General features: G+C 41.5%; 1 protein-coding gene across 2 annotated transcripts in view; it reads right to left on the minus strand.

Annotated features, from left to right (window-relative positions):
• Positions 1-13,030: 13,030 nt before the first annotated feature.
• The window catches only part of hdr (hematopoietic death receptor), a 6,512-nt gene continuing 645 nt past the window's right edge, over positions 13,031-18,897 (minus strand). Inside the window, exons 2-10 of one of the 2 annotated variants that reach the window (XM_024417915.2) lie at positions 17,634-17,799; positions 17,306-17,434; positions 17,026-17,137; positions 16,714-16,805; positions 16,362-16,454; positions 16,063-16,103; positions 15,121-15,375; positions 13,685-13,721; positions 13,031-13,527 (exon numbers count right to left, since the gene is read on the minus strand). In XM_024417915.2, the coding sequence (XP_024273683.1) occupies positions 13,235-13,527; positions 13,685-13,721; positions 15,121-15,375; positions 16,063-16,103; positions 16,362-16,454; positions 16,714-16,805; positions 17,026-17,137; positions 17,306-17,434; positions 17,634-17,799 (1,218 nt within the window). In that variant the 3' untranslated portion in view covers positions 13,031-13,234. Of the gene's footprint in view, positions 13,528-13,684; positions 13,722-15,120; positions 15,376-16,062; positions 16,104-16,361; positions 16,455-16,701; positions 16,806-17,025; positions 17,138-17,305; positions 17,435-17,633; positions 17,800-18,897 lie in introns of both variants that reach the window. The other variant, XM_024417914.2, reaches the window with a different exon arrangement.

The raw sequence follows: 18,897 nt of genomic DNA on the forward strand, positions 1-18,897 counted from the left end.
GTAGAAGTTTGTGAGTGCTTTTGGTGACAAGCCAAATTTCTTCAGCCTCCTGAGGTTGAAGAGGCGCTGCTGCGCCTTCTTCACGATGCTGTCTGTGTGAGTGGACCAATTCAGTTTGTCTGTGATGTGTATGCCGAGGAACTTAAAACTTGCTACCCTCTCCACTACTGTTCCATCGATGTGGATAGGGGGTGTTCCCTCTGCTGTTTCCTGAAGTCCACAATCATCTCCTTAGTTTTGTTGACGTTGAGTGTGAGGTTATTTTCCTGACACCACACTCCGAGGGCCCTCACCTCCTCCCTGTAGGCCGTCTCGTCGTTGTTGGTAATCAAGCCTACCACTGTTGTGTCGTCCGCAAACTTGATGATTGAGGCGTGCGTGGCCACGCAGTCGTGGGTGAACAGGGAGTACAGGAGAGGGCTCAGAACGCACCCTTGTGGGGCCCCAGTGTTGAGGATCAGCGGGGTGGAGATGTTGTTGCCTACCCTCACCACCTGGGGGCGGCCCGTCAGGAAGTCCAGTACCCAGTTGCACAGGGCGGGGTCGAGACCCAGGGTCTCGAGCTTGATGACGAGCTTGGAGGGTACTATGGTGTTGAATGCCGAGCTGTAGTCGATGAACAGCATTCTCACATAGGTATTCCTCTTGTCCAGATGGGTTAGGGCAGTGTGCAGTGTGGTTGAGATTGCATCGTCTGTGGACCTATTTGGGCGGTAAGCAAATTGGAGTGGGTCTAGGGTGTCAGGTAGGGTGGAGGTGATATGGTCCTTGACTAGTCTCTCAAAGCACTTCATGATGACGGAAGTGAGTGCTACGGGGCTGTAGTCGTTTAGCTCAGTTACCTTAGCTTTCTTGGGAACAGGAACAATGGTGGCCCTCTTGAAGCATGTGGGAACAGTAGACTGGTATAGGGATTGATTGAATATGTCCGTAAACACACCGGCCAGCTGGTCTGCGCATGCTCTGAGGGCACGGCTGGGTATGCCGTCTGGGCCTGCAGCCTTGCGAGGGTTAACACGTTTAAATGTCTTACTCACCTCGGCTGCAGTGAAGGAGAGTCCGCATGTTTTCGTAGTCGTAATGATGAGACTAGCCTAAATGCCATGCCCAACAGCAATGGCAGTCACAAAGAAATGCAGAAACAGTCATTTATTTGGGTACATAATATTCATTTATTTGTTTTATTCATGTAAAAACAAGGCAGCAATGTCAAATCCACTCTTTTGTAAATATACAAATCTGGTTGGGACATATATTATTGCTTACAATACTGTCCTGGCAGTGGCTAGTACATTCAGCGTCTCATCATTTGATTAAGGGAACATTGGAATCCAGCAAGGGCAGATAACAGTGATGGATAGCTTGCGGAGTACGATTAGCAGCTGAGAGCAGGTTTGAAGCCTCCTCTCTTTTCTCTATCAGCTGTTGTCTTGAAGCAGTGACTGCATGTGGAAACGTTGAAGTATGTTTCAAAAGATTACATAAAGGAGTTGAATACATCAGTGAATAAATGTTCACCCAGTATGTATATAGAATAGGGATATAACGGTAGCTTCTAAAATGTCATTCAAATAATGAATCTGTTCTAGAGGAAGTAGGGTTGGTTCACAAGTCTTTCAATACAGTACTGTACATATAAACAGCATTAAATATGTTACAGCTTTATCCGCATGCAGTGTTGGAAAAATATGATTTGTCTATTACACATCATATATATTGGTCAGGACATCCGACTTGGCAACATGACATCAGGTTTGTTGCACTCACCCTGTAGCTCATGTCCTCACTTGTCGGCTCTGGTCGCTTCCATTTCTGATTGGAGAGCATCTTCAGAACGGCCAATCCAAAGGCTACAATCAAGACTCGTAACGAGTTGGCTACCAATGCCTCAGGTGGCAGGTTGGCATATGGCTGTGTCCCATTTGTAGTTCATTTTCTGAAGAAATAGAAGTTATTCTGAAGAATTACACTTTGAATATTTTTGTAGTATTGTCAACACAGCTAGATATCGGGGCGGCAGCTTAGCCTAGTGGTTAGAGCGTTGGACTAGTAAAGGTTGCAAGTTCAAATCCCTGAGCTGACAAGGTACAAATCTGTCGTTCTGCCCCTGAACAGGCATTGAAAATAAGAATTTGTTCTTAACTGACTTGCCTAGTTAAATAAAGCTAAAATAAATTTCATTTTTTTGTCTGTGCATTCTGGAAATATGTGTATACAGTACATTGTTTCCTCCAAGTCCTTAACACAAAATATGAAATAAACCTAATCAGGCTCATATTCATAGTCTCAGAGTAGGATCAGTTTTGCCTTTTACATCACAATTTATAATATTGCATGGACAGGGGGACCTGATCCTAGATCAGCGCAATCTGAGACGCTATAATAATATGGGCTTACATAGTGAACAATGTCTCTTACAATGCTAAGAAGAGTTTCTGGTTGATCCCGGAGATGCAGGACACGATTCTGAGTATCAGTATGCTGTCTCCCATCCACACTTGGGAACGTTTTAGCAGCTTGTGGAATGACATGGGTGAGCAGGGCAGGAGGAAACCAACAAGGGCCACCACCAACTGAAAACAAAACAAACATTATTTCAGCCTCCCACAGCCATAGAAAATGGCATAACAATTCTAACAATCACCATGCATGCCAAGTAAGGCATAACACAAGTAGGTCATAATATGGCCAAATATGAATTCACAGTTGTTTTATGATAATGCCATTGTAATGTGTGCTTTGGCAGTGGCACATATACTAAACCTGACTGGTGAAGAGTGCTTTAGTGCAAATAACAATCCAAGGAGTAGAGGTTGGGAATGTCTTTGGAGTTGTGGAAGTCAAACACAGCACAGAGCCCCAGGACAGAGCAGACCAGAGCCAGTATCATGACACCAGCATGCAGCAGCATCCAGGGCAGTTCATTCTACCCACAGGTGAGGGGAAAGCAGTACAGCACCGCGCCTATAGCTACAGAACAAAAATGAAAAAAACTCACTTGACCTGGATATAAGTTGCAATTTAAGCTTTGTCTTAATTTTCTCAATCTCGTGGCAACATGTCTTAATAGACCACACACTGACATACGTTTTGGCTTGTGCCTAGACAGGTACAGAATAGGGTATTAACATAGTATGCTGCCAAACCAGTTAAGTTCTTGACATGTCTAGGGTGCAAGGCAAAGATGTGGAGGGAGCAGTGAAGGAAGTTTGGGTAGCTTAACGAAGCTTTCTGTGTGCAAAAACACCTATGGTGCATTCCGGAAAGTATCCAGATCCCTTCGCTTTTTCCACATTATGTTACCTTACAGCCAAATTCTAAAATTGATTAAATAAATAAATAATTCATCAATCTACACACAATACTCCATAATGACAAAGAAAAAACAGGTTAAAAAAATGGTGCCAATTTATAAAAAAGAAAAAACAGAAATAAGTTAGTTAGACCCTTAGTTATGAGACTCGAAAATTGAGCTCAGGTGCATCCTGTTTCCATTGATCATACTTGATATGTTTCTACAACTCGATTGTAATTGATTGGACGTCATTTGGAAAGGCACACACCTGTCTATATAAATAAGGTCCCACAGTTGACGGTACATGTCAGAGCAAAAACCAAGCCATGAGATCAAAGGAATTGTACATAGAGCTCCGAGACAGGATTGTTTCGAGGCACAGATCTGGGGAAGGGTAACAAATCATTTCTGAAGCATTGAAGGTCCCCAAGAACACAGTGGCCTCCGTCATTCTTAAATGGAAGAAGTTTGGAACCACCAAGACTCTTCCTAGAGCTGGCCGCCCAGCCAAACTGAACAATCGGGGGAGAAGGGACTTGGTCAGGGAGGTGACCAAGAACCCTGACAGAGTTCCTCTATGGAGATGGGAGAACCTTCTAGAAGGACAACCATCTCTGCAGCACTCCACCAATCAGGCCTTTATTGTAGAGTGTCCATGAAATATTAGCTAACAGCACATTTTAACTTGAAATGAAAATACTTTGTCAAAATTAGAGGAGTCTTTTGTTAAGATCAGAACTCATGACGTTACTACCCTGCATGAATCTGCAGGTAGCTAAACAACCAAGATCTATGGGGACAAATAGTCAAGTAAATGTGTCTGCGATACGAAGAATAAGATCATACACATAACATTAGCTAGCTAACAGTACACTTGAAATTTAACCACTTTCTGTCAAAATTAAAAATGTGTAATATCTGAAAATCTTACCAGTATGCATCATGGTTGGACGCGTTTCCTGTCTGATGCCATGCATGGTTGCCTTAGTTTGACAATGTAACCCAGACTGGTGGTGTTTTTTCTCCATATCCTTAGCTATCATATCAATTCCACTGATTTCAAAACTCGGTTCTCCAAAAAGTGGAGAGCATACACATAACGTTAGCTAGCTAACAGTACACTTTGACTTGCCATTAGGTTTATGCAGCTTTACTACGCAATACTTTTAAAAAAAGCTGCGTTCGACATGATTACCTAAACATACTCACCAGCTGCAATAGACAGATGCGGGCTATATGGCAGACCAATCCAAACTCATCACTTGGCATGTCCAGCCCACTCATTATCTCAGCCATTCATGGCTAGCGGGAAGGTTCCTCCCTTTTTCTGTGGCTAAACCAACTAGGCTCGTAATTAAACAATTTTATTCGTATTTACAGATGTCAGACAAGTTTGATATTAAGGCACATGAAAGTTCATATGTTCGAGAAGGCATTTCGGCCAAAAAACGCATTTTGATTAAAAAAAATATTTTTTATGTTCAAACTTCTGTTGAATCCGATGCCCCGTTTCTTATTTCAGATGGAGAGTACAACAATCCCACTGGCCACTGATTAGGATGAAACAAGCACACCAATATCAGAGGCAACTGAAATGATAAGAGAAAGGGATGAACACAAGACAAATTACATGACAACTACAGGAACGATCAGTGAGATGTCTAGTGGACCTGACAGCCCACAACCTGATGCTGAAATCAAAGCTTTCAAAAACTCCACCAACACAAGAATGTGAGGATGAGGGAGAGACAGAGGACAAAACTACACGTTTCACTACACTACAGGAGAAGTCAACAGGCAATTTTCTACCCAGTACAAAATCAACAGAAATACACAAATATTCAACTTCTACAGAGATAATGTACACAAACATGTTGATGAGGAGAAAGAGGACTAAAGACACAATCAACAAAGAAGCTTCCAGTGTCTATATTACTCGTTGAGGATATTGAAAAAACAAAGGGACGTTTTTACAAGAAGACTACAACAGCAGTCAGTGAAACTTAAAACTGCATCCTTCGATTCTGGTGCCCCATTTTTAGAAGTAACAGCAGAAAGTTCTGAATGGGAAAGAGCAACGAAGCCCCTAGAAACTGAGACAGAATAATCCACTCCCACTGCTTCAACATCAGAAGGTAATGAAGCAGAAAGAATAAGACATCAAGAGAAAATCTTTCCAGTAATTATTTCTACAACTGAAAAGGCCATTAGAATGTCTAGGTGAATCCAATCTTGAGGATAAAGGTGAAGAAACATTTTCTTTCACTGTACCTAAAGAGTCACAGGAAGATGTTAATAGGAGGAGAAACCGTATACAATGCAGGAGACGGACACAGAGTATACAGGAGAGGGTGGGGATATGAACGTTTTGAGGAAGAGTGCAAAACAGAACCACTTGTCACTAAGATGGGTGAAACCACTACTGGTACAGCAGTACATTAGTAGCAAATGAATGCAGAGGAAAGGAGGATGAGGATAACAAAAGAAAATCAAGGTTTCAGAAGTGGAGTATCCTGGCTTGAACACAAAGTTAGCAAATCCCTTAAAGGGAGATGTTTTACTGTCTGAGGATGAAAAGGATCATATTGAACCGATAGAGTTTGACTAATCTCAGCTGCATCCATGTTTGGGATTAATTCATTGTACAGCTGCAGGTTTAAAGATATGTTCGGTAAGAATTTCTGCTCACACTGAATACAATGTTACATTTTTAAATTTGATTGAACTTTTATTTAACTAGGCAAGTAAGTTAAGAACAAATTCTTATTTACAATGACGGCCTTTTGCCTCCTGCGGGCACGGGGGCTGGGATTAAAAATATAGAACAAAACACGCATCACGACAAGAGAGACACCACAACACTACATAAAGAGAAACCTAAGACAACAACATAGCATGGCAGCAACACATGACAACACAGTATGGTATCAACATCACATGACAACATGGTAGCAGCACAAAATACGTTATCAACATTATTGGGCACAGACAACAGCACAAAGGCAAGACGGTAGAGACAACAGATTATTCTCTATTCTTGGAAATGCTATTACTGATTCAGCAGCAAATAAATGACTGGTTACTGGAGATTGGCTTTTAATTTTTCCTTCCAAAGACGATGATAAACCAATGAGTATTTTACCAGAGAATACAGATCAAATTGGTAATTCACATAAGGATAAAGATAGAGACCAATAGGTGGAAGATGTAATACGTGAAGAAGAAATACCTAAACCTAATTATAGTCACAGCCCATTACTGCTCATTAGTAACATACGTGAGAAGTATAACACTTTTAACAGTAAGGAGGATGAAAATAACATTTCGATGGGAAGATTAGGCAAGTTGGTGATTCCAAGTCAAGTTCAGAACAGATGAAGCTAAAATGCACGAGGAAAAAAATATGAATTATACCACAATTGAATCACTGCTTCTTGCTAACGTACGTGAGCTGAAGAATGCTTTTAAAATTGAGGAAGATGAGAAGAACAGACACTTGTATTATTTTGGTGTGAAAATGAGGCAAGCTGGGGATTCCAAGCAAAGTTCAGCTCATCCATGTGTCGATTTGTATTTCTTATGGATCCCCATTAGCTGCTGCCAAGGCAGCATCTACTCTTCCTGGGGTCCAGCAAAATTAAGGCAGTTATACATTTAAAAAAACATTACAATACAATCACAACAGATTTCACAACATATTAAGTGTAGTGCCCTCAGGCCCCTACTCTACTACCACGTACACCTTAGCCAAATACATTTAAAAACTCAGTTTTTCACAATTCCTGACATTTAATCCTAATAAAAATTCCCTGTCTTAGGTCAGTTAGGATCACCACTTTATTTTAAGAATGTGCAATGTCAGAATAACAGGAGAGAGAATGATTTATTTCAGCTTGTATTTCTTTCATCACATTCCCAGTGGGTCAGAAGTTTACTTCCACTAAAATAGTATTTAGTAGCATTGCCTTTAAATTGTTTAACTTGGGTCAAACGTTTCGGGTAGCCTTCCACAAGCTTCTCACAATAAGATGGGTGAAAAGCTTTGTGATGTCCACTCCAATACCTTGACTTTGACTGATGTCCTTAAGCCATTTTGTCACAACTTTGGAAGTATGTCCCTCCTGCAGCAAAGCACCCCCACAAGATGATGCTGCCATCCACAGTTGGGATGGTGTTCTTCGGCTTGCAAGCCTCCCCATTTTTCCTCCAAACATAACAATTGTCATTGTGGCCAAACAGTTCTATTTTTGTTTCATCAGACTAGAGGATATTTCTCCAACATGTACAATCTTGGTCCCCATGTGGAGTTGCAAACCGTAGTCTGGCTTTTTTATGGCGGTTTTGGAGCAGTGGCTTCTTCCTTGCTTCAGGTTATGTCGATATAATACTTGTTTTACTGTGGATATAGATACTTTTGTACCTGTTTCCTCCAGCATCTTCACAAAGTCCTTTGATGTTGTTCTGGGATTGATTTGCACTTTTCACACCAAAGTGCGTTCATCTCTAGGAGACAGAATGCATCTCCTTCCTGAGCGGTATGACAGCTGTGTGGTCCCGTGGTTTTTATACTTGCGGACTATTGTTTGTACAGATGTACGTGGTACCTTCAGAAGCTTCTAAAGCCATGACATAATTTTCTGGATTTTTCCTGCTGTTTAAAGGCACAGTCAACTTAATGCATGTAAACTTCTGACCCACTGGAATCGTGATACAGTGAATTATAAGTGAAATCATTTTTTTTAGTTTTTAAGTTTTTAAACAATTGTTGGAAAAATTACTTGAGTCATGCACAAAGTAGATGCCCTAACCGACTTGCCAAAACAAAAGTTTGGTAACAAGACATTTGTGGAGTGGTTGAATTTCTTTTTTTAATGACTCTTTTGACTTCAACTGTATCTACAGCACAAAATCCATGTGTATGTGTGTGTATAGTGTGTATGTTATCGTGCGTCTGTATATGTTAGTAGGAAAACTCTCAAATACCATGGTCCTAGAACTAGTTTGCCCTCTTATAAGAATCTAGGAACTGCAAAAGTGAAACTCATGAAGAGTATGGGCCTAAACTCGACAAGGAAACGTCACTCCAACAGATGAGTAAAGGACCTAAAGTATCATTGTCCATGTACAGTATGTTTGCAGATGTCTTATTAATCATGGCAGATCTTTGGCTGACTGTTTATGGAGAAAGTATCAAATGCAAACACATCAAGAATTTGAAGTTGTTCCATCCCTTCTTCTAAAATCAAAAACAGACACATTTGACAACATTTTCAAAGAGCAAGATAAACATCTAAATATGCTGGATGTGGTCCCTTTTGAACATCGATTACATACAGACTGCTTGTGGATAGATTTGAAGAGGGCTTTGTGTAACATTCTTTAAGATGATTGTGTTGTGAGAATGAAGAGAAGCAGACCTAAATCTCCATCTTGAAAATGTACTTCTTAATAACTGATTTACTAATAGCATACAGTGGTTGAATTGATAACCTTTTTCGAAATGCATCACTTGTAAGTAACGAAGGTTACAGATTTACAGATACTACTAATACTTACAAATTACTATGCTAGTAGATACTGTTATGTTTACTATATTTTTTTGGGATAATTTACAAAATGTTAGGTTAACTACAGTAATTATCAAGTGTAATAGCAAACTGTAGCCCGACACAAATCAACTTTGCATTCTACTGTAAAAAAAAAATATATATATTATACTGTATCTTGCTGTACAAGCAATTGTGTGCTACATTAGTAAAGTCAACTTGAATAAACGGTCCAAAGATGAGTCTCCACTTGCTTCCAAATAACATTTTATAACAATAATTTTCAAAATCAAGAATGTCACAAAATCATTGAATGACACAAAAGTCAAGAGATTCCTCTTCCATTTCCTCCTTTTCACTTTCTTTCCTGAACTTGTTCCTGCTGCTTCTCCTCCTCTTTCCCAGTTGTGTGTTGTCGACCAATCCTTTTACAAGCCTTGTATTTCCAGAAGACTCTGCTTCATCTGCCAAGCAGGGAGATGCTGGGCACCGTCCATGTTTCCCACAGTGCTGCTTGTCAAGTACATCACAGGCCTTACTTTGCCTCTTGTCCAAGTCCAAGCCACGTAGAGACTCTTCAGTTAAACTACAGGCACACTCACCCCTGCTCTGGAGGGCAGAATCTGTAGGCTTCAAGATGGGTAATTGGAATCGAGTTGCTTTACCGTGATTGAGAGGTTTTGAAAGCTGATGAAGGGACATCATGATTCTCTCTGTTTCAACCAGCTTTGAGTTCTGAGAGAGTGTAAGTCTCTTCAGTCTCAGGCGAGCACTGCGTCGGGGAGCGGTGCGTACTGCAGCGTGTCCCTCACGCATGGATCCTGTGCCCTTGTCCTCAAGTACTCTTCCACTGGGCATTCTGATGCCGACTAGGATGACACCGTCTCCCCCAGTAGACAATTGTCTCTGTTTGATGAGATCCATGTTTCTAAAGTCCAGTGTCTCATCATCACCCTTGATGTTTTCTCGATGTGTACTGGACTCTGGAGATGGGGTTTGGCTTGCTTGTCCCAGTTCCCCAGGATCATGATTAGCTGTGATGTTACTGCTCTGTGAGGATGATGTGCTCTCCTCCTGCTCAGTTCCTCTAGCTACAGACAGATGGATAGGGTCAGTCCCTGTAGCTACAGACCCATGGATAGGGTCAGTCCCTGTAGCTACAGACCCATGGATAGGGTCAGTCCCTGTAGCTACAGACCCATGGATAGGGTCAGTCCCTGTAGCTACAGACCCATGGATAGGGTCAGTCCCTGTAGCTACAGACCCATGGATAGGGTCAGTCCCTGTAGCTACAGACCCATGGATAGGGTCAGTCCCTGTAGCTACAGACCCATGGATAGGGTCAGTCCCTGTAGCTACAGACCCATGGATAGGGTCAGTCCCTGTAGCTACAGACCCATGGATAGGGTCAGTCCCTGTAGCTACAGACCCATGGATAGGGTCAGGCCCTGTAGCTACAGACACATGGGTAGGGAGCTGTGTGCCACTGCCACCTGCTGTACTGTTCTGAGAAGCCACTTTATGCCTATTTCTGTTTCCTTTCCGGGATGGCCTTGCCAAGGCCTTCCTCTCAGCCTCTATACTGTGAGCCCACCTCCGTTTGTGGTTCCTGAAGCACACTAGTCTCCTGGCCTTGCCCAAGGAAATGCCAGTCTGCTGCATGAGCTCTCTGACGGTGCAGCTGTTGAGGTCAAATGCCCCAGCGTTCTTTGCCATCCTCATACCGAGTGCAGGTGCAGCAGAGACCCTTCCTCTCTACCTCCTCGTCTTGCTTCTAACAATGTATTGAAACAGAATGACATTTTGGACAACACACAATTATGACATCACAGAACATGTCAACCAAATAACAATCAATGTTATATCGCTAAGATGTCACAAAGAGTAAGCTTAGTGACATCATGTGATTGATTCTTGGGCAACATTTTAGCAATATCTGGTTCTAGTTAGAGACATTTTGAAAAGAGCACAAAATATATAAAACCTTTATTTCAAAACTGATGCATTAATATCCAACTTGTTGTATTGTTCTTAAAAAATAACATTCACTGTAAAGAACATCTACATAAATAATGTGAAATTATAAATTAAAAGGGACACTGCCATTGGCAACTGCACTTTGGCTCCAACTCAAGGGTATACTGACAAGATCTTTAAACTTCAGAGGAGATATAACAAGAACATAATGCAGAGACAGTTGTATTTGAAATAATGAACGCAGTCTTGGGAGAGTAACTTAACTAATTTCATCAGTTGAAAGAGGCCATGATAAATACTACGGAGGATATCACAAAATACAGTGTACAGGACTAAAGGCTGAGGATATAAGATCATCATCATTAAAACAGCAGAAGACAAAATTATTTCCATAGTTTCCACTAGGTGGAGTTATCTGCTCTGAACACAGATCTGTGCAACATTGCTCATTTTCAAAATGTCAGTGCCATCTAACACTTACACTGAAACATTGTTGCTTTATTTCGTTTGATAGACATCACTCAACATACATGATTTGCTTAAGGAGCAATAGGACTTATTATCAGTGTGTGAAGACAGTACTATGGAGGAAAACAAGGCAGCATTATTTCATGACAAAACAAAGTCTATAGTTTGTACAGAATATTCAGCATCAATAGATCTGTCTCTACAGGACCAACATAAGAAAACAACCTTATGGGCAAATACACATTTACCAGTCCTTTAAATTTAAAAATAAATAAATACAACTGTTCTAATACAACATTCTATGCTGAATCGTAAAGACACACACCACTGGTGGGGCACCCCAAATGGCACCATATTTATATATAGTGCATTACTTTTGACCAGAGCCCAGGTCAAACGTAGTGCACTATAAAGGGAATAAGGTGACATTTGGGATGCACCCCTGGTGTTTAAAATACATTCAGGATGGTCCATGCATTTCATGGTGTCCTGACCACTACAACACAGTAGACTACATCCAGTGTATATTCTTCCCTTCTACTACAGTTGACAGTGTTTACTCAACAACCAGGAGCTCTACAGTCGCTAGCATGTGCATAACTTATCATTCCCTCTGCAGTTTCGCACAGTGAACTGATTCAACAGCCAGACAATAGGCCTGTCGCAGCAAGTACCGGAGATCATTTAACTAAATCACATATACGGCTCAGTTATGACTCCTACTGTCTGTATTTTGGGTATTTTCCCCAGAACTCCCTAGAAGCAGGAACATAGTGCATTCAGACCCTTTGACTTTTCCCACATTGTTACATGACAGCCTAATTCTAAAATCAATTCAAATGGTTTTTCCCCCACTCAACCAACTCTCTCACACACACCATAATGACAAAGCAAAAAACAGGTTTTTAGAACTTGTTGCAAATGTATAATTTTAAATATCACATGTATTCAGACCCTTTACTCAGCGTTCTGGAGCAGCTTTTCATCAAGGACCTCTCTGTACTTTGCTACGTTCATCTTTCTCCTCATTCCTGACTAGTCTCCCAGTTCCTGCCACTGAAAAACATCCCCACAGAATGATGCCACCAAGTTTTCCCCATAGGGATGGTGCCAGGTTTCCTCTAGATGTGACGCTTGGAATTTAGGTAAAAGAGTTCGTTCAAGGTTTAATCAAACCAGAAAATCTTGTTTCTCATGGTCCTTTAGGTACCTTTTGGCAAACTCCAAGCAGGAGTTTTATTGAAGAGTGGCTTCCACCTGGCCACTACCATAAAGGCCTGATTGGTGGAGTGCTGCAGAGATGATTGTCCTTATGGAATGTTCTCCCATCTCCACAGAGGAACTCTGTCAGAGTGACCATTGGGTTCTTGGTCACCTCCCTGACCCCCGATTGCTCAGTTTGGCTGGGCGGCCAGCTCTGGGAAGAGTCTTGGTGGTCCCAAACTTCTTCCATTTAAGAATGATGTAGGCCACTTGAGGACCTTCAATACTGCAGAAATGTTTTGGTACCCCTTCCTAGATCTGTGCCTCGACCAAATCCTGCCTCGGAGCTCTACGGACAGTTCCTTTGACCTCATGGTTTGGTTTTTGCTCTGACATGCACCGTCAACTGTAGGACCTTATATAGACAGGTGTGTGCCTTTCCAAATCATGTCTAATCAATTGAATTTACCACAGGTGGACTCCAATCAAATTGTAGAATCATTTCAAGGATGATCAATGGAAACAGAATGCACCTGAGCTCAATTGCAAGGGCCTGAATACTTATGCAAATAAGTAATCTGCAAAAACGTCTAAAAACCTGTTTTGGCTTTGTCATTATGGGAGTGTTTGTTAACTGATGAAGATTTTTATTTAATCCATTTTATAATAAGGCTGTAATGTAACAAAATGTGGAAAAGGGGAAGGGGTCTTTATACTTTCCTAACGCAATTTTATTTTCTGCATATTAATTTACTGCATATTCATAATAACTATTTTCAATGGCTTTAGAAATAATCTTTTCTGCTGATAACTTTTGGTCCAAATAAAGTAACGCTTTGATTAGGTCATTTATGTTGGCTTGCATGCCCACCATTTCCAACCATACGTTTAACAGTTCATAGACTCGTTCTTCAGGATGAAGGTGTGCAGTGCTTTTTATAGCGTTGTCACGGAGTCCGATGTGCCTGAAGAATCTGTTATGGTAGTAAACATCCAGCTCTTCAAAAAGTTCAAAACTTTTCTTCAAGGACTCGTCACCTAAAAATAAAAAAGATAAAAAAGATAAAAGTCAAGGCCCTGACATCAAAGCCCACCTGTATTAATCAAGCAGAGCAGAGTGGGTCATAGACAAGGCTAAATAATATTAGTATGTTAACTAGCCTAAATCCATAAAATATAGAGGGTATACTCTCACCATTCAAAGGAGCAAGTTTTCTGAGAAGGACATCTTCCTAGAAAACAAATTAAAATCAGTCGTAAATCATAAGTCAGGCTCCTAAACGAGGCCCCTGCATTAGCTCTGAAGTTTGGCTCTTGGAGGGTTGTGCAGGAGGGAAGGACCTCAACAACAGCTCTGGACTTCTTGTCTCTGGCCTTATTCCGTCCTTTCCTCGACCCTGCATTTGCATCTATAAATCACATTTATGTGCTTGGGCCTGGCCACTAGCAATGGTTAATTAAATCTTCAAAAACAAGTGTCAAAACTGCCTAGCAAGTCATCTGCCTAGTAAGTCTTCATCAAGATGGATGGTGGAAAGGGAGTAGCTCTACTTCAAAATGGGACACGGTTGTTTGGGGTCCATTTGCCCATGAGCGTAATTATGAATTGGGTGAACTAATGCTGTATACACGTCAGACAGACTGTGGCTTTCAAACAGTAAGTAAGTACAGTTAATTTGGAATGAATTCAGTGCATTTGGAACGAACTCTTTACGCCAAAGAGTTCAAACTTGGTTTCATCAGACCAGAGAATCTTGTTTTTTCATGGTCTGAGAGTCCTTTAGGTGCCTTTTGGAAAACTCCAACTGGACTGTCACGTGCCTTTTACTGAGGGACTTCAGTCTGGCCTTTCTACCTGATTTATGGAGTGCTGCAGAGATGGGAGAACCTTCCAGAAGGACAACCATCTCCACAGAGGAACTCTGGAGCTCTGTCAGAGTGACCATTGGGTTCTTGGTCACCTCCCTGACAAAGGCCCTTCTCCCCCAATAGCTCAGTTTGGCCAGGCGGCCAGCTCTAGGAAGAGTCTTGGTGGTTCTAAAACATCTTCAATTTAAGAATGATGGAGGCCACTGTGTCCTTGGGGACCTTCAATGCTGCAGAACTGTTTTGGTACAATTACCCAGATCTGTGGGACCTTGTATAGACAGGTTTTGTGCCTTTCCAATCAATTGAACTTACCACAGGTGGGCTCCAATCAAGTTGTCGAAACATCAAGGATGATCAACGGAAACAGGATGCACCTGAGCTCAACTTCGAGTCTCATAGTAAAGGGCCTGAATACGTATATAAATAAGGCATCTGTTTTTATTGCTTTTTATACATTTGCAAAAATGTATAAATACCTGTTTTCACATTGTCATTATGGGGTATTGTGTGAGGGAAAAACAAAATGCAATCCATTTTAGAATGTGGAAAAAGTCAAGGCTACAACATGGAAAAAGTCAAGGGGTCTGAATATTTCAGAATGCACTGTATATCGAGCAGAGAAAATAAAGATGAACAGAAAGTAAGACCAGATCCAGAATAGGATGGGAGTTCTAAAGAAACAATGCAGATGTGGTTAGAAAAGAGATTGAGAGAAGACAAGGGACAGGTTCGCATGAGCATGCCCTGTGCTGCTGCTCTCACCGTAGCCACAGCGCCTGGCTGCCTCTTGGCCGAAGGGCTGGAAAGCGGGGAGGATGAGGGTAGTGCAGACAAACTGGACTGGGAGGAGTTGGTGGTGTTGTGGAGGCTGTCGCCCAGTCCATTGTCCTCATCGGCTGAGGAGGCGTTGGTGCCCACCTCCTGGGTCAGCTCCAGGAAAAGACGGTGCCGTGTGTCATCCTGCACAGCACTCCGGTTGTTCTGCCTCTCCTCAATTGACCTGTTGTTTTGATCATCCTACAAGATATGAAAAGTTATAAGTAGTCTAATGAGGCACATTTGTTGCTGTTCACTAATGTACTTTGCCATGTTTTCACAACAAGTTCAAACCCCCGAGCTGACAAGGTACAAATCTGTCGTTCTGCCCCTGAACAGGCAGTTAACCCACTGTTCCTAGGCCGTCATTGAAAATAAGACTTTTTCTTAACTGACTTGCTTAGTTAAATAAAGGTAAAATAAAAAATTTAAAAATTCGATCAGCTCGTCTGAGCAATTTGATCAGAATTCATCTAATTCAGTATGCAGTGCCGATTGGCCTAGATTCAGACCAGAGTTAAGCGTGCGTAAATGTAATTCCCTTATCACGCGCATTTCTCTCTATGCGTATTCTCTTGAGTCTAATTTGAGTCTAATTTGAAAAAGGTACACCGTATTTAAAGGGATGGCTGAAAACCCCATTGAAAATCTGTTGGCCAGTAAGTGGGAGTTATTCAGCAGTTGAATTAGATGTATTCAGAGTGCGCAAGGTAGTCACACCTGCAGAGAATGTTACACGAATGAATAAGGCAAGTCTGAATATCAAATACTGAGAAGTGCATAGGAAAAGCATGTGTAGGAATGACAAATTCCTAAGTCGGGATCAGCCCCATTGAGTCTGACACCGCGAATGTGAAAATAACTTTGGAATGAGACCGGTTGACTCACCACCTCAATCTTCAGCGTCTCACTGGGATTATTCTGGGACTCTGGAACAGATGAAGTATGAAACACACAGGGCACTTTACTTTCAGGTACAATATTGACATGTTCTGTTGACAGCTTTAAGTGCATCACTGCTGACACGTGAGCTTTGAGGCTCTGTTCCCTCTGGATGGCACCTTACTACCTGTATAGTGCACTACTTTTGACCAGGCCCCATAGGCAATAGGGTGCCATTTGGAAGGCATCCCGAGACTTCACTTTTGAAAGAGCAAAAGGTATTTATTTGATATAGATGACCTTACCTCTCCTTTTACAGCAATTTCGCCTCTTCAAATAGACAGCAGCAATTGCAGCAGTGATACCCAGTACTCCCACCACAATCACACCAACACCTGCTGTTTCAACAGAGAGAAATTAATGTTTAATGTCACAACCCCATCCATCCGCTGTTGACCAAATAAGTGGCAGGGTTGACAATTCGTCGTTGCTTGAATCCCAGAACGCCCCTTGAAATTCAGAAATAGTAATTTCCCAAAATATACGCAACAATCATAATATTCTATTGCGTTGACACACAAAATCCTAATCCATAGTAATAAACAGGAGACAACGGAGCATGCAGCAAGGGGATGTCTGCTGTACCTGGTCTTGTACCTGGGATGGTGCTGGGTGCGGGCAGTCTGGTCTGACAGACAGTGTTGGACGTAGCAGTGCAGTTCTTCAGCCTCACCTCACTCTCTTCACATCTGAGATAAATGGGGGTTTCAACAAAGTATCATTTTCAAAGCCACATTAAAACCAGTTTAATTCGATTTTATTTATTGATGAATAAATGCCATGTATAGAAAAGCTAGTCACCACTGTGCAGTAACGTCTACACAACAGTCTAATGAAGTAAAAATGGAGGTTAGGCTAGATTTAGTTTGAGAGCATCCGCGTGTATGTTCACATATTCTATGGACATACCTTAAGCACTTTTTGCACACCTCACAGGCTTGGTCAGGAGCACAGAATGACCCAGGTTTACACCGGCACTCTCTGTCCTGAGTGATGGTGCATGCCTTCGTAGTCACCTGATCTGTGAGAGGAACATACAGAAATTGTAATGTTAAAGACACAATTCTTTTTATTAAAAAAATAATAATAATCAGACATGGGATAGATCAGAGCCCAGCCATTTCATTTGTCATTCATTCTAATGGATCATGTTGAATTTGAAAAGGGCTAACTTGTTCAACAGAATTACCTGAGTGACACGTGGTGCACTTTAAGCACTGTCGTAGTCCGTTGCCATGTTCAGTGTATGTGTCAAACTCACAGGCCTCACACGTTCCTCTCTCCAAGGCACGTGTGCAGTACGCTTTGACATACGTACCTGAGGCCATAGAGAAACAAGAGTTACTGGGTTATCCAAACAGGCGTCTTACCTACCTGTCCATACAGCAGAAACTTGACACTGAACATGAATTACTATAGTCGTATAACCATGGTCAATACAAGGCCAAAGTAGTGTACCATTTCAAGTGCACACACTGGTCTCAGTAGACTGAATCTTAAATCTCTATTTGTCTCACCAGCTAGGCAGTTTAAACAGCAGATATTGTCATGTGGGTACTCCAGGTTTTCCCGGCATGAGATGTCCCGCTGTGTCAAGTTTCTGACGCTGCCTCCTGTCTGTGTCAACTTAAGGCCAGACTGAGCTGCCACCATGGGGTTGAGGGCCCAGATTAGGAGGACAACCTTAGATAAAGATGAAGCACGCATGAAAAACATTGTCATCCAGTTTTCACCAAGCTTACTTTAGACACCCATAACATCAAAGGAAAGTAGCCAAAGTTGGTGAGGAAATTACTGTTGTAAAAATGAGGTGTAAATCTCAAATGGCACCCTATTCCCCATATAGTGCAGTACTTTAGAGGGCTCTGGTCAAAAGTAGGGAATAGCATTTGGTACATAAACCTAGGTCTATCTTTCCTCACAATATGACATTGTAGTCCTGACAATAAATCACTTCCCCTTCAAGGGAATATCTTCAAAAAGGTTCATATTAATGACTAACTAGAGAAGGGAAAGGAAATAATCCAAGAATGTCTATGAGATCATCCAAACCTTGTTTGTCAAGAAATGTCCTCATCTTTGTACATGCAGAGCTCCTTGTTCAAGTGACAGACTTGCCAAAGCTTAGGTATGATAACAGGGACAATATAATTGCATTCATAATCATGATCTGTCAAAAACAACTACAAATCTAATGTTATTTGTCACATGCTTCGTAAACAACAGGTGTAGACTAACACTTCATCTACAAGTGAAGCAAGCCTAATGATTAGTCCCAACAATGTATGTAGTTAGACAACAACTATTTTGAAACTGGTCTTTATCTGGTTCAACTATTTGAGGGTGGTATTGCTCAACTAGAGAAACAAGAAGCGCTGTGATGCAATTTCATCACAAATCTATTTGGAACCTCTGAGTCAGAAGATACAAGGGCACACCCAATTTAGCAACCTGTATTCACCTGTAAAGTATGTCCAAATATGGGCCAGCCTACAAACTCTCTGAACAAAACCCAAGCACACTCCAGAGTAGAAAAGAGGCAAGGTGACAATAGATATGCTGCATCGTATTATGTTTGGCTGTTGTTTTATGTATTCTCCCAAAATGTTATTTGGAACATAAATACAGTTATTTTAGCATTAAATTGCTAAATGTTCTCTCTGCCCAAGGCAATATGTGTAGAATTGCAAGAAATTAGCTTTAGAACTGCAACATTTTCTCACTAATGCCAAGCCTTTAAAATGTTATTTCCCAAGGGCAGAAACGTCTTCAGTCTGGCCA

The sequence above is a fragment of the Oncorhynchus tshawytscha genome, linkage group LG04 (genome assembly GCF_018296145.1).
Source record: "Oncorhynchus tshawytscha isolate Ot180627B linkage group LG04, Otsh_v2.0, whole genome shotgun sequence".
Taxonomy (NCBI): Eukaryota; Metazoa; Chordata; class Actinopteri; order Salmoniformes; family Salmonidae; genus Oncorhynchus; species Oncorhynchus tshawytscha.